The sequence below is a fragment of the Chroicocephalus ridibundus genome, chromosome 4 (genome assembly GCF_963924245.1).
Source record: "Chroicocephalus ridibundus chromosome 4, bChrRid1.1, whole genome shotgun sequence".
Taxonomy (NCBI): domain Eukaryota; kingdom Metazoa; phylum Chordata; class Aves; order Charadriiformes; family Laridae; genus Chroicocephalus; species Chroicocephalus ridibundus.
The window spans coordinates 16,540,751-16,556,093 of NC_086287.1; the positions used below are offsets into that span (position 1 = coordinate 16,540,751).

Genomic DNA, 15,343 nt, shown 5'->3' on the forward strand with positions numbered 1-15,343 from the left:
TCTTTTTAACCCCTATTTTGGCTACACTGCTGAAAAAGGGATATTATGAATAACAGGTCACTATAAGAATATTTGAATATTATTTTAATTACCACAGTTGCTCATGCTCATAAAGACAGTGAAATAATATCATATGTAACGTCTCTTGTGAAGGTGACACACAAGACAAACAGGAAGATAAGAGATGTAGGGAGTGAAATGGAAAGAGGTATTACCATTACTGTACCACTCCAACACACAACGAGAATTCTTAGATGTACGCGAACTACTTAACTGATTACGGGAGGACTGAGCAGAGGAACTGTGGTTACAAGGGTTGTGAATTTTGGCCTGACTGACCCCCTCAATTATCCTGGAATACAACCAAGAGATCTCCTTTAGGCTGAGGAAAGCCTGAGAAAAGCAGAAACTGAAGCAGAAATTGAAGCAGAAGAGGCAAATGCTCCTAAGACAAACACTCACTGACTTTGGGGTCTGCTACCACCTCCACTGTAATGATTAACCAAATTGTAATCCAACATTCTTTAAAAATAATTACCTAGTTCTAGTACAAGTCTTACGTTGTAATGAGAATCTCTTCAAGAAAACCTTGTCTTCTAAAATTCAATAGATCTGTCTCCTTTTGGATCAGTTGACAGGCATACCTGAAACCTCTTTCTTCCCCTCCCAGCCCCCTGCCCCTGAAACATCTGGAGAAGGGAACTGAGAACAGAGATGTTTAATCTAGGAGAGCTTGGTTTGCTATGTGACTGTTCCTCAACCTGTCCCTGGGATTTGGTAACAAAGTCTGACGGTACCAAGCAGGACTGTCCCTTGCTGTAAAGCCCAACTGAGACTACCACTAGTATTTACTAGTACCTTCCTGAGATCTGAAATACCACAACTGTCACTAAGCTGGGAGCAGGAGGTGACCCCATACCACTGACACAATGCTGCAAAAAGACTTGCATGACAGTTGTCCTAGAAGGTGTGCTCTATCTTTAAGACCAGGAAGTAACAGAAGATCAAGTTCAGGAAGGTAGAATTTCAATATGTCCTTAACCTTAAATCCCACAGAAAGCTCTGAGATTTAAATGCTTGCTTGCTTAAATTTACACTCACACTAAAGTGCTATCTGTATAGGAATGGATGTTAGCACGTACTTATATACTGCTCTCCTCTGAGTTTGAATGTTAGGCTGTCTTTGCAGGTGAGACTTGGCATCTTAAGGCCACAGGAAGAAGGCTTGGCATTATCTTTAGTTTTAATACAGCTCTTGTCTCTCCCTGATGCTTCAGAATCAAAGCCACTGTATATTTACCTACTGTTTAACATTTCTCTCATATCTTTCTTTTCACAGTATGTGGCATTTGCCTCCCTCTTCTTCATTCTGGTCTCCATCACCACCTTCTGCCTCGAGACCCACGAGAGATTTAACCCCATTGTGAACAAGACAGAAACTGAATTCATCGGGAATGACACCCAGGTGCGGCACTACAGGGAAGCAGAGACTGAAGCCTTTCTCACCTACATCGAAGGTGTCTGTGTGGTCTGGTTTACATTTGAGTTCTTGATGAGAGTCACTTTCTGCCCAAACAAGGTGGAATTTATCAAAAACTCTTTGAACATCATTGACTTTGTGGCCATACTGCCTTTCTATCTAGAGGTTGGACTCAGTGGCCTGTCTTCCAAAGCTGCTAAGGATGTCCTGGGCTTCCTCCGCGTAGTCCGTTTCGTACGAATCCTGCGAATTTTCAAGCTGACCCGCCACTTCGTTGGGTTGCGGGTCTTGGGACACACCCTCCGCGCCAGCACAAACGAATTCTTGCTGCTCATCATATTTTTGGCATTGGGCGTCTTAATCTTTGCCACGATGATCTATTATGCCGAGAGAATAGGTGCTAAACCAAATGACCCTAGTGCCAGTGAACACACACACTTTAAAAATATCCCCATCGGCTTTTGGTGGGCTGTTGTCACCATGACGACCCTGGGCTACGGAGACATGTATCCTCAGACTTGGTCAGGCATGCTGGTGGGGGCCCTCTGTGCTCTCGCTGGTGTGCTGACCATTGCCATGCCTGTCCCTGTCATTGTGAACAATTTCGGAATGTATTACTCCTTAGCTATGGCTAAGCAGAAGCTACCAAAGAAAAAAAAGAAGCATATCCCGAGGCCACCCCAGCTGGGATCCCCCAATTATTGTAAATCTGTCGTAAACTCTCCACACCACAGTACTCAGAGCGACACTTGCCCACTGGCCCAAGAAGAAATTTTAGAAATTAACAGAGCAGGTAGGAAACCTCTTAGAGGAATGTCCATCTGACCGTTAACCTCCATCCCGCGTAGTGATTTAAGATTCAGCCAGACTGCTTTCTTAGAGCAATGGGTAGCACATTTATCCATTCTAGTCCCACCATCACACAGTGAATAATATGTGTGAAGTCTAGGTTGCAGGGACAAATGGTACAGTGGAGGCTGATCAGCAAAACTAAGCATGAGAGCACGCTCTAGGAGCCCAAACTTTGGTCCTGGTTAAGGGCATACAAGTCTCAAGATATTTTGAAGAGCTGTTACATCTAGTGGAAGAATTTTGAGAGTTCTACAGCTATGTTGCTGGACTGTGTAATGCATCTCAGAGGCTCCTGAGAGCTGAATGCTCCATAGAGCAGAGTAGGAGCCAAGTACTCAGCAATTACAGAGTTTTCTGACAAAACAGGGCTGGAATTTGAAACAGCCAGATGCTTTCTCATTTGTTCCCATTTGGGACCTTTCAGCTGTTTTAAATGGCAGATATTGTACATCTCATTACAGAAACTAGGTGCCTAGTAAGTTGAAGGGACAACTATACCATCATGCATATTCATGAGACAATCCCGTCTCTTTCTGATGATTAACTGCAAAGTAGAACAACAGCTCAAATTCTTGACACTAATGCAAAATGACTCACTCTGAGACAAGACTAGATGTAAGGATGTTTATTCCATGGCATGCAAATCAATCTATTCTATAATATTCCACTAGAATTTAGCATTTAGAACTATGAAGAGTTTTGAACCACATTTTCTAAAACATGCTCCTTTTGCAAGTATGGGTTGGTGAGTTACAGCTCTTTCAACCTTCTAGCAGCAAAGGTCAACTGGAAAAGGTCTGACTGGTCATTACTGGCCAGTTTGGCCTGAACAGTGATCACCTCTTATTCTTATTTTTAATTACACTGATTCATGTTAGTAATGAAACCAGAGCAAAATTAATCATACTAATTCTACTGGGAGGGGGGGAGGGAAATGGAAAAAATACTAGTCACCATGGAATATATTATAATGTCCCATGGCTAGTGGTTAATTATGGGAATATCTCAGTTTTATGAGAATCCTCCTATAGCATATAAAGTTACGGGGCTCCAATTTGATTATTTAAACCCCATAATCTACCTCTATCTATGGAATATCACGATTTATTCTATGGAGGAATTTCAAAGTAGATAACCATGTTGAAAACAAAGCCAACTACATTTTTGGCAGATATTCCAGCCAAGTTGCATGGTTGACATTCTTCAGCCTATTCAGAATATCCCCCTGTGTTGTATTAGATAGAACAGATTGCCAGTCAAGTGATTTTAACTGACATGTAGTCAAAAAGAGATGTTTTGAAAGAGCTAGCATATACCTATGATGGTCTTGTGTTATCATTTTTTTACTTTAAAGAAAAATCTAATTTGTTACTCATTGTGAGTGAGGTATTCTCTCATCATCTCATAGCCATGCATGTTGATGTCATTGTGAGAGGCACAAAGAAAGTGAGACTTTCCTTTGTGTGTGACTTCACCAATGCCAATGCTAATTTTGGAGGGGAAGAGCTGGTGGGAACCTTTCCGTTTTCTATTCTCTTTTCTCTCCTTTTCTTGCTTCTTTTCCCTTTTGTGCAACTATGTAAAATCCATTCAGAAGGTAAATAGCTTTCATTTTTCTGTTAAAGGCTATTCCATTGCAACAGGCCAATCACAATTCACGTGACTGATAGACTGTATCTTTCTTATTGTATCTTTGACGCATAAGCGTATGGTTTTATCATCCATCCCCCTCAGGTTGCAAATGCTTATCACAACTCATATCCAAGCAGCAAACTTCTCATAAGTAGATGTCTTTGTGGCATCACATATGAAGAGGGAAACAGGGCACAAACAATATTGTGTGTGAGCAATATGCCAACTACCCAATTGTAATGTGCAAGAGATGCCAGACTCTTGAGTACTTTACCAGTCAGCTACAGAGTGACTTTCTTCTCAGAAATCCCTTGCTTTATAAAGTTCCTTCCATTACCTACCCTGGTCCTCTCTGGGTAATAGAGGACTAAGAACTCTACGAGTTCAGTGCAATTCCACACCGGTATCCTGAGAATACGTGTAATTTTGGTTCATTGTGGAACTGTTTTGCCACCATCAGTGCTCTAAAATCAGCTGTTGCCACAATATCCATGAAGTATTGATAGTAACAGCAACTTATCTATTTCTGCAATAATTAAGAGAGACTATTTTTATATATGTATACTAGCATATATATTTTAAGAAGTAACAAAGCACACTTATACTTCAGCTAACAAAATGGACTCGGTAACACTGTTGCTGGAGTTCCATTTCTGATATTATTATGCACCACTAGCAGCAAAAAATATTGCCTGCATGTCTTAGCTTCCTAATAGGGAAAGATCTATACGTGTGCAAGAAAAAAGTAAAAAATAATAGGTAAGATCAGAACCGAACTGTTAGAACAAGATCTGTGTTGCCTTGGATGTTGAGGTTCACTTATGTAATATGAAGCATTCATAGGCACTGACTGGTTCCTGAAACTATAACCTGCACATTATATGAAAAAACAGAGACTTGCAAGCAGTGAATGTTTCCCATACTGCAAAATATTTGGATTGGTTAACAGCACCTAACTGTAAACAACCAGGTAACATTGCACTAGTAATGCAGAATGGGTGCAAAACATTTCTAAAATAATGCCTGAGTTGTCCAAGATATTTCTTGTAATTTTTAACTGGAAAGGTTCAGTGTGACAGTATCTAGGTGATATAAGTTCATATGATGTATACTTAATACATTCTTCCAAAAAAAGTCTGTTTACCTGCTCAGGTGTAAAGGAGATCACATGAAGTTATTAATTCCTTATATGATATGTGGTGGGATGATTAAACACTTCACAAAACAGTGATGAGTATGAAATAGTTCCACATATGACTATCTCTTTATAGCCCCCTCATGCACCAAGTCAGCAGTTCACAGCTGTTGTCGGTGCATACACACAGGGCCAAGGGGGCTCTACAGAGAGCTCTGCACAGCCATGCCCCAGTGCCTCCTCTCAGGCCAAGGAGCACTTTCCTGGCACGGACGTGCAAACAGCAGAACTTTGCCCACAGGCTGCACAGCTGCTGCCAATGATGCTATGGTCATTTGCAGGCAAAGCAAAGATGGTTTGAATTTAAGTTCTGCTAGGTTTGAATTAAAAATTTAAATTGTCACCAACACTCTCAGCAGCTCAGTCCCGGGCTAATCTCCACCTGGCAGGAGGGTATCTTTAAATAACAGCACTTGATTTTAATTTGATATAAAGAATGCCAGAGTTTGATTCTACCATGCCTCCCCTTTATGCAGCAACCCTTTCCGCTCTCCATCCCATCCAATCCCGTCAATGGGTGGCTGGGAAAGCAGCAGAAGGGGAGGAAAGGCAGTTCAGAGTAGAGGATGGCAGAGCTACTGCCGCAGGCAGGCCTTCACCAGCAGCATTAAGAAAGCAGAGATTTCCTCTATACAAAAAAGTGTTCTTCAAGGCAGTTTCTGATGACCAAAAATTCTCAAGATACTGCTTATATAGTGCCTGGAGGAACTGGGCCTGATACAAAGAAGCAGATCTTACCTGACCAATTTGACCAAAACTCCTTGACCCGGGGATATCTCAGACTATAGAGGACAAGGTGTCTGCTCACTTAAAATATACACACCGAGTTCTAGCATCACCATGTCAAACTATTAACTTCATTTTGTTGCAGTGTTGTTTACAGGCCCCATTCAAGATCAGGGCTTCATTTTGCCACTGTCGTATATGTGACAACCACTATATTACAATCAAATACCCGACAGGCTAAGTAGACAGCAAAGAGAAAATGGAAGTAATCTCCATTATTTTCATTTGACACAGGGCTTAATTTAATTGAGCAAGATCACTTGAAAGGTCTGTGGCAAGGCCATTAGTTGAATATAACTAAATAAGCATCAGTCATAACCATAGTCTGCTGTGATGCGGTGTCTTTTATCTAAAGTCTTCTGAGTATTCCAAACAGTCAGTATCATAACAGAAGCAAAATAGAAGAAAAGCAAAGCAAAATTTGCTTCAAAAAGAAGCAAAACAGAAAAAGCCGGTTTCAGCCAATTAAACTTACCTGATTTCTGTCCCAAACCACACACTGGTTATACTGTCCTACAAGTATAAGTAATTTATCTCAGTACACATAGTGAAATACTTTAAGGTACAAGTTTGTAAGAAAACCTCAAAACACGCAAAACAAATCTTGAAAGCTCTCAGTTTTGTTTTGAAAGCATTACTCAGCTCTTCAGAGCCCCTCTTCTGTGAGCTGTGTGCTTACCTGAAGGATAGGTTGTCTGCATGGTTCCATCTTAAAGTTGCCATAGGATGAAGCAGTGAATGCCATTTTCCAACACTGTAACAGAAATTTAGAATATGAATGGAATTCATAACTTCATTTGATGTCTAAAGCACTGTCTGGTGCCACAGAGCAGTGGTCTTAAGAATGCATCCATAATACGTAAGCACAGGTGATGGGTTATTTTGGTTTTGTTCAGAGATCTACCCCAACCTTTTACTGTTTTTGTATGCATAACACCAGCACACACAGTGTTTATATTGACTTTAATAAGGCCAAAATAAGAATTTCTCACCTCTCTGATCCCCTCTGCATGCAGCTTCACTTAATCTATACTCCAAGCATATTGTATTTTTATACAAATGTATTGTGCAGCCTTTTTCACAGTGTACTGATGGCAAAATTATCTAGTCACTGAATAGCTGTAAAATATGGAAGAAATATTATTAGAATTCAAGTGCCTAAAAGGAGAGGGAAAATGTCTGTCATTACTAATACAGTCTTTAGCTTCAGAAAAAACTTCTGTGGTTGTTTTACTTACCTGCCCAAAAAACAATTTTCCATAACCCACTCCTCGACTATCCCTATGTCTGAATAGTTAAAGCAGTCCAAGTCTATCACTGACAGAGGGGAACTACCTAGTTATAGAGACTGCAGTGTACTCCGTGGTCAGATGAACTGGAGCAAGCTGTGAGATTAGAAACCTATTATTTCAATGCAATTTCCTGAGAGAGCGCTGATCTCCTTTTAAAGAAATAATGTGGAATTACCCATTTCAGCTTTATCACTCATGCTTTCTGAAGGAGTTGCTCTTTTCTCAGGGCTTCATTTTTCATCCCTTCTGTCACCATAACCTAAATAACCTGTATTCCTTGTGCAACACACTGGTTCTAACGTCAGAAGTATGCCGCGCACTATAATTCCAGTGCCAGTGCTCAGTGGGAGCTGGAGACTCTTGGCAGTTCTTGTCACAGGCCCATTATGGTGCCTAATATTTTGCTGTAGTTTGTGAACTTCAGTGGCTTTTATGGATAGCAAAGCATTGTTAAAGCCATAGGTATGTAGTCACTGTGGTGGTCCTTCAATCCAAGGGAAGAAAATTCTCTGATCAAATGCCTTTGAACATTAAAAAAACCCCAAACCCCATCTAATTTTAGTGTCATAAAACCTTTGACCCTCTCTGTAAGACAGACAGTAGACAGCAATGTAACTGTAAAGAGTTTAGGCCTGGTTTAGCTCAAAAGACTTTGATGTTTAAATATGTTAGATACAAAAAAAACACTAAAAAGGCAGTGGAAAAGGTAATAGGGAGATGTTTTTTTCTTTCCTCCCTACATTTTGCCTTTCTAGCCTTTAAAAATCCAAAATTCATCATTCCAGAATAGCAAATGAGGTAACAATCGCATCTTAATGTCACTGAAGATGGAATCCTCTGAATCTAATGTAGAAATTGTAACAGCTTAAAATAAAATAAGTAACACTCACTTCTTCTCATCTAACTTAAGATGCATTTGCCTGAGGTCCCCCTTATATTGGAAGAAGAGTCAGGCAGTCTGAGAGAGCAATTCACTCATTTATGATCTGAATTGCCCTCTGGAGGTGTCTTTCTCCATAACTGATCTCAGGTGACTGCAGCTCTAACTTAAAATCCTCGGTTAAGTGCCTGCAGCTAGGTGGAAGCAATTTGGATCTATTCCTTGCCCACTGCCCCATATGGCATTTCTGCAATCTCATAGTTGTGGATCACATGCAAAGCAGAATTTGTAACAACTATAATGTAATACTTTGATGTACAATTATTCATTTGTCATTTCCTGTAGAGATACAATTGGTAGGTGTCACTCGTACTACGGTGCTTGTTTACTTTAGAATTTGAGTAAAAAATAACTGTACCAAGTCATTTGAAAACAAAAAGGAGGAACTATGAATTCAAGTACAGTGCTTTGGGTTTCCCGCTTTTCTCTGGCACTATGTGAGACATTAAAAAAAAAAATACCACCCCACACAGCCCCCTGAAGTCTGGCCACAGCCAGTGATGAGTGCATGTTGGGGCAGGACTGCACTAAGCTGAAAAACAATCACAGAACTAAATAAAAAATCTTAGGACTTTTCATGCCTTAACAACTTAATGATCGTGAGGCACTTTTAGTGATGGGAAAACACAGATACAAGCATTCCAGCCAAATAAGGCCGATCTGTGCCAATCCTCTAGCACAAGGCAGATGTAAATATGGTAAACCCTCTTTCTCAAGCATGTGCCTGCCACTGCAGCTCCCATGCCATCCAGTGCAAAATGCATTCCGGGGATATGAAAGAGGTACTCTTGGCATCTCTCCCTTCTGCTGGACTGAGTATGATTGGTGTTTGCAGGACAGTTACAACAAAAGACACCTCTGTGCAAGTACCTCTCTGCTGCAGCAGAACTAGATAGACGGGGTGATTTACCCATTACTACTAAAGGCCAGAGACAAAAGGGTCTAAGGCGTGAGGTCCCAGTTCTGTGCCCAGTCCACTTGCTTATATCCCTCTTACACTGCACTTGTTAGAAATTTTCTCCATGCCTTTTGGCTACTTGCTTGTTTGTTTATAAGCACAAAGCCAAAATAACAAGTAATCTACCATTCCTGCTGTCATTGTTCTTCGTATGCATCCACGCTCCATGTCTCAGACACCTTCCATGCTGTACAGATCATCATACTGTATTTCTCAGTCAGAGCGGTAATATAACGCATTACATGTAGAAGTGGTACTTAGGGACATGGTTTAGTGGTGGACTTGGTAGTGCTAGGTTAATGGTTGGACTCTATGATCTTAAGTTCTTTTCCAACCTAAACAGTTCTATGATTCTATAAGATTGTAGCATGACTCACATGACTGCATTTTCCTGCAACCTCTACCTGACCTGTCAAGGACCCACTGCGCTCTACAGAATACAGTGTTAGAGAGACTCTCAGAAGACCAGGATGGGCATAGGTGAAACCCCAGAAGTGTCAGGATAAAACTAGAAAGGATCTTCCAGAGCTCTTTGCAATGCAGCTCTTCCAGGAGCAACAGCTCTCAGCACTGCATTAAGCACATACCCAATAATACCTGTAATAGCAAGATGCACTGGGTCTACTTAACTAGAGCTCCTGTATTCCTTCTAGCAGTACTAATAGGTAGGTAGCCAACATACTATCACCTCACTTCAAGAAGTAATACCTCTCAAAGGTGATATTCTCTGGGAGTGATGTTACTATGTTGGCCAGTTAGTACTGGGAGAGGCAGTCACCACCGTCACTGGAGTACCTTTACTGGGGGACACGGCTTCCTGGAGGGACCCAGGTCAACATGGTGGTGAGTAAATGTTGAAGAGGTAGGTTGGGTCGGAAGGATTCTGCGTATTCATGTAGCATACTAAAATCTGCTCTCGTGCCAGTGTGAAGTCCATCAGTGTGATATCTACTCAGAAGAGCTTCATAGCAACTTTCAAAATATGCAGTAATATAAAAATAGGAAACTTTATTAAAGATACCTAGAACTAACAAAGATTTTTATTTTAACGGCCTTAGAATACTGGGGTAACTAAAACTGAGTTGCTATATAGGAATCTTAATTCTTTTACATGTTCTTCACATTTTCTCTCTCTTTTTCTCTTTCTCTCTTTCGCTCTGTTTGTTAACATTTACTTGTTATTACTGTACGTTGCTTGCGACTTGTGTATGTTACAGACTGTCACATTTTATTCTGTGAAGTTTTTCTCCAATTCCCATCAACCTGAGCTCCATGTTGGGCAGCCGAGGAGATTACAATACAGTTCTTTAATGCAAAAGAACAAGGAATGTCACAGACTATAGGTAACTTCACTGAGGTTGTGACACAAAACCTGATGCGAGGTATTAATGCAAAGAGTAAGTACTTGGTATGACAATAGAACTACTTAGTTAAATTACCTTCTTTTTTTTTTTTTTTTCAGATAGTCTGCATGGGAAAAATTAATTTTCATTACTCTCCAGCAGAAAAAATTCCCAAACCTGCCAATTTAGGATTTTTTTTCACTGCCATTCTGAAAACCACTGATGCCCATACTGATGCATCATTACTCATTTCAAAGGTTTAAACCCATATTTTCTATGCTGTTCTTCTCTATGCTATACTTCCTTCCATACTCTCCAAACTGTAATTTCATCATTTCATCATCCTTTGTCTGTGATTTAATATATCTTCTCCATAATTCTTTTTCTAATTTAATACAGTTATATCCCTTTCACTCCAAGGACCTGATTTAACAACAACAAAGACAAGGCCCTACCCATGAGATCCATGTTTCTTAATCCTGCATGAGGCTCTAGAGCCCGTAAAAATTATTTTCTGTAGCCAAAGATGCTCTGGCACAGAAGCATAACTGTTATTTTGCTGAATCAGGTCCTGAGCAAAGTATTTTGTTTACTATCTCCCCCAATTCCCTCCAAACACTACTTTGAAAGAATAATAAAAAATAGCTGATAGACATTTGCGATCATTTTTAAATCTTGTTCCCAATTATCAGTAAATTCTATGTTAACTCAGAAATCACTATAGCCATGTACTAACTCAAGAAAGGATATTTTTCTCAGTGTGCAGTTCCTTTACTTTCTGATTCGCTATTGTGCTCTGACCCTCCCTTAATCAGTGAAGAAGCACAGCAGAGTTTAGATAGAGTCTAGTATAACAATAAAGTGATTTATACTGATGCAATTGATAAGTGGCCAATGAATATTAATAGGCAGTAAACACTATCCAGGCAACTAAAACAGAAACAACTTGTTAACAGGAGTGAAATTTAAATTAAAGAGACTCAAGAGGGTAGGGATTTGAACTGTAAGAATTTCCTTTCCATGCAACATCTCAGAGAGAAATTTAGGGATACAAACTCAATAGGTATTTTCAGGTGCTGAGCAGCTCTTAACCCCACCACAAATCAGAGTAAATGCCTTTGGATACTTGGATTCATACTCTTAACTTCATCATAATTGTTTGCTTAGCACAAGAAGTATGAGGCAAAAGTGATGCTGCAAAAATAGGATGCAAAAAGGAACACAAAATCTTTGCATTTTCTCTAGAATAAAAACAGCTGGGAAATTCTGTCCTCCACCAGCAACTACAGCAGCCTCACAGCTGCTCTACTTCACAATTCCAGCTAATAGGCTTGTAGCTAGGAAAAGCTAGAGCACAGCAGTTCTCCACCCTCACCTTGGCCATGCCACCTCTGGTCCTGTACTATTCTGTTACTAGCCCAAAAGCCATGGAAAACGGCCAAGAGAGTTTCCCGTTGTCAGCATAGTATGACACAACTAATATTTGCCACATTAACAGACCTTTTATATTACCAGAAAAATGCAAGAGGAGTGAAAAGCAGAAGAGTAATTAATTCACTCGATGGACAATGTACCATTACTTTCTTCAGGGATATGGTTGGATTTAAGGTCTCTGCTGTGAGGGACCTCATGGAGATTGTTCTTCATGAGAGACTTCAGGCATCTACTGTGCAAGTTAGGGTTAGCGACAGGAGTTTGAAATGAGCAAATGAAAAACACCCTCAAGCTCTGAATGAGAATCAAAGGACACTCTCAATTGGTCAGAAGTGGGACTATCCACAGACCATAATCTGGCGATCCCAGGTTTGGGATTAGGGCTATAAAAGCACAGTTGAGATTTAGACAAGCTATAGATTCATTTTTAGGTGTATATGGGGTGGTGGTGTGGAATGTAACTTTAGTCAGACAAGGTGTCCCCAGTAGAAAGATCTTCATCTTTCAAGAAACTTACTTTCTCAGTTCTGGCCCTGTTTTGCACTCAGCTGTTCCTACCTCCTCCCTGCTTGTCGACCCCTTCCCTTGTAACAGGGATGCAGAACCTTGAAGTCCACCAAGGCTTTGTGTAATGGAAAACGGCTATTCAGGGAAGCTGTAGGTACTTAAGCAACAAGGGTAGCTGGGAGGAAGACAGTCTGTGTTCTTCTGGGAGAGATTGACAGTGACCTAATGTGACAAAAGGAAACAGCACTTTGTCTCTTAATTGCTGTGTTTCTGATCTAAGGCTGAGAAGACTCCATCTTCTTTAGTACAATGTCAAAAAATCTAGCATGGTTCATGTACTCATAGGTAAGCATGCATGGATACCAGGCTATGAATTGTGGAGTTTCTTTCAGCCCTGTTTCAGTCAAAGTGGTTACAGCCTAGAGAAGTTCGTATAAGGACTGGAAAAGGCATTGGATTTCCAATCCTGAAAGGACTGAAAATGGTCCGCTCTGAGAGTGCCTTTCAACCCATCCAGACTCCAGTCTGGGGTAAGTGACCACTTCACAGCTCTGTAGACGCATGGGAGACAAAGCAAAGCGGGGGGGCTACAACCCCAAGAGGAAGTGATGTACTTTAAATGAGTTGGGACCATTCCGGGCCCCCACACAATTTATGAAGACATCTGAGGTAAGAAAGGTAGACCAGGAACTTGTTTCTTGGCAGCTGTTGGGGAATGGCAGTGTTTGCTTAAGGGAAGAGGACTGGGGTGACTTTCCTAGTGCAGGAGCCACTTCTGTACAAGTGGCACATTTCCAAGCGTAGACTGAGGTCAGTGAATATATCATACAATTATTTCCACTGATACTCTGAATGCCAGATGCAGTTCAAACAGGTGGAGATTCAGTACCAAATTCTAGCTTATAATCAAAACCAGCAGCACTAGTGAAGTCACTGTGACAGTGTGCAACCATTTGCCATGATAAAAGAGATGAGCCATGTAGCAAGTACATGGGCAGTCTCTACTGTGCTTCTCCACAATAAGCAGACTAATGCAAAATCCAGCAGTTCTCCTAAGTTTTTGTTCAGAATCTCCTCCCCCCATTTTGAAATTCAGCATTTGCTTAGAAACACCTGAGGCATTTTAATAGTTCTTTTCTGCAAACAGAGATAGATGAGACAGGAAAAAAAGAAAGTGGAAACCATGCAAATGAGGTAGTTGTGAAACAAACAACTCACCTGGGATACCTGCTGAATACTTTCTTTAGCCTCTCAGCCAATTCTCTGCAGGAGAATGTTTAAAGCTGGTGCAGTTAACTAGATATTCACAGATAGGACAATTATGGAGATAAGGTGCCAAGCTGAGAATCAGAAGATTTTGTTGTAAATAACCTCCTACATAGCAGTGGGCAAGTCACTTCACTGCATGGTAGTTTTACCCATCTGTAAAACAAAAATGATAAAATTGACTTTTCTTCATGAAACAGAACCCAAAGAACAAAAATTGCTGTACGAGCCTAACTCAGATTATGCTAGCAGAGGTGGAAAGACTCATGTAAATTTGGTAGGCCACAATCAAGCCTTAGAAGTTTTAAGCACCTAGTATTAGTCATTATCGGTGTAACGAGACCGGTAGTCACCAGACAGTAATGGTTTCAGTAGTTTTGATTTATCTGGAGTTCTCTCAAACCCAAGGTAAATCTTGGAAAAACCAAACATGCAAATTGAAACTTGACAAATCAACCTAAAATAACATCACTTCATTCCATCGTTAGACCTCATTCCTGAAATTTTTCAGCATGCAGATCTGCTAATGAAAACAATGGAAGCTTCTAACTGTGGGCTGATGACATCAGTGATGTTTTCTTTATTCCTACGACAAACTAACCACATATTAAATATTATGTGATTGCCAAGTCCTACCTTCAGAGAATTAGGTGCTGCAGACAGTGATTTGGAACACAACTACTCTACTTAACACTTACTTATATACACCAGCAATAGATGTAGTCTTCTGTGCTCGTGATCTCTGCTTCCTAAATATTTAGCAAAATTATCATTGTGGATTAGCATTGCTATCTGGCATGCGATCCTTAAGGCATGGCCCCATGAAGGGAATATTCATGGCACATTAGTAGGACAGTTCAGTGATTCGTCCACATCTCCAGCTACTCCGTTTGCTTCCTAATGAATAGAAATAAAATAATGAGGTTGTGGATTTTCAACAAGAAGTACAGAGAAAAATTCATCAGTGCTAAGGGACCCTGAAGAGACTGCAAGAGCAAGTTCCAGCTCAAGTTGCTAGGGATGTATAATGCAATTTAAGAAATTAATTCCGAGAAGGTCAATTTTCTTGTCATTCAAGCACAACAGAGCCTGCAAGCTGCTTCCAAAAGGATTGATCCTCACTGTTACCAGTGTGCAGCCTGACCCACAACAACTCCACTCAGGAGTGTTTTGAGCTCCAGAAATGGACCAGCGCCCTCTCCATCACTAACAGTTTAGTTTGCAAACCCAGGCTCAAGTGTAGCAACGGGAGTCTCAGAGATTTCAATGCAGAGCTCTGCTGACACAGCTGCCTCCATCATTTCAGGATTAGAGCCCTCAGTTTGTAGTAGTAGAGGCTTATGAAGCAACCCAGTTCTTTACTCATCCCCATGAGGACAGCAGCTCTCCCCAAACACAGTAAAGTGGTTTTTAAATCAACAGCTCAGTACCTGCAATGTCACGGTTACTATGGCAGCCGTGCCAGGTTTTTGTGCAAAGAATGGTATTAAATAGCAGTGAGTATTATGAACAGAAAGGAACTGCAACCGTCAGCACAACCTTAACACTTTAGAATCCTATTGAAATTAATGTTTACAAGTATTAAAACGCACCTCTAGCTTCTACCAGTTTTTCAAATGTATTGAGAAACCTAATTATTTCATTGCTCTCCAAAGTGT

General features: G+C 40.6%; 1 protein-coding gene across 6 annotated transcripts in view; it reads left to right on the top strand.

The window, feature by feature from the left end:
* The window catches only part of KCNC1 (potassium voltage-gated channel subfamily C member 1), a 136,916-nt gene that overhangs the window by 97,654 nt on the left and 23,919 nt on the right, over positions 1-15,343 (top strand). For all 6 annotated transcript variants that reach the window (XM_063333077.1, XM_063333073.1, XM_063333079.1 and 3 more), the window contains exon 2: positions 1,340-2,273. In XM_063333077.1, coding sequence (XP_063189147.1) covers positions 1,340-2,273 — 934 coding nt within the window. The remainder of the gene's footprint in view (positions 1-1,339; positions 2,274-15,343) is intronic.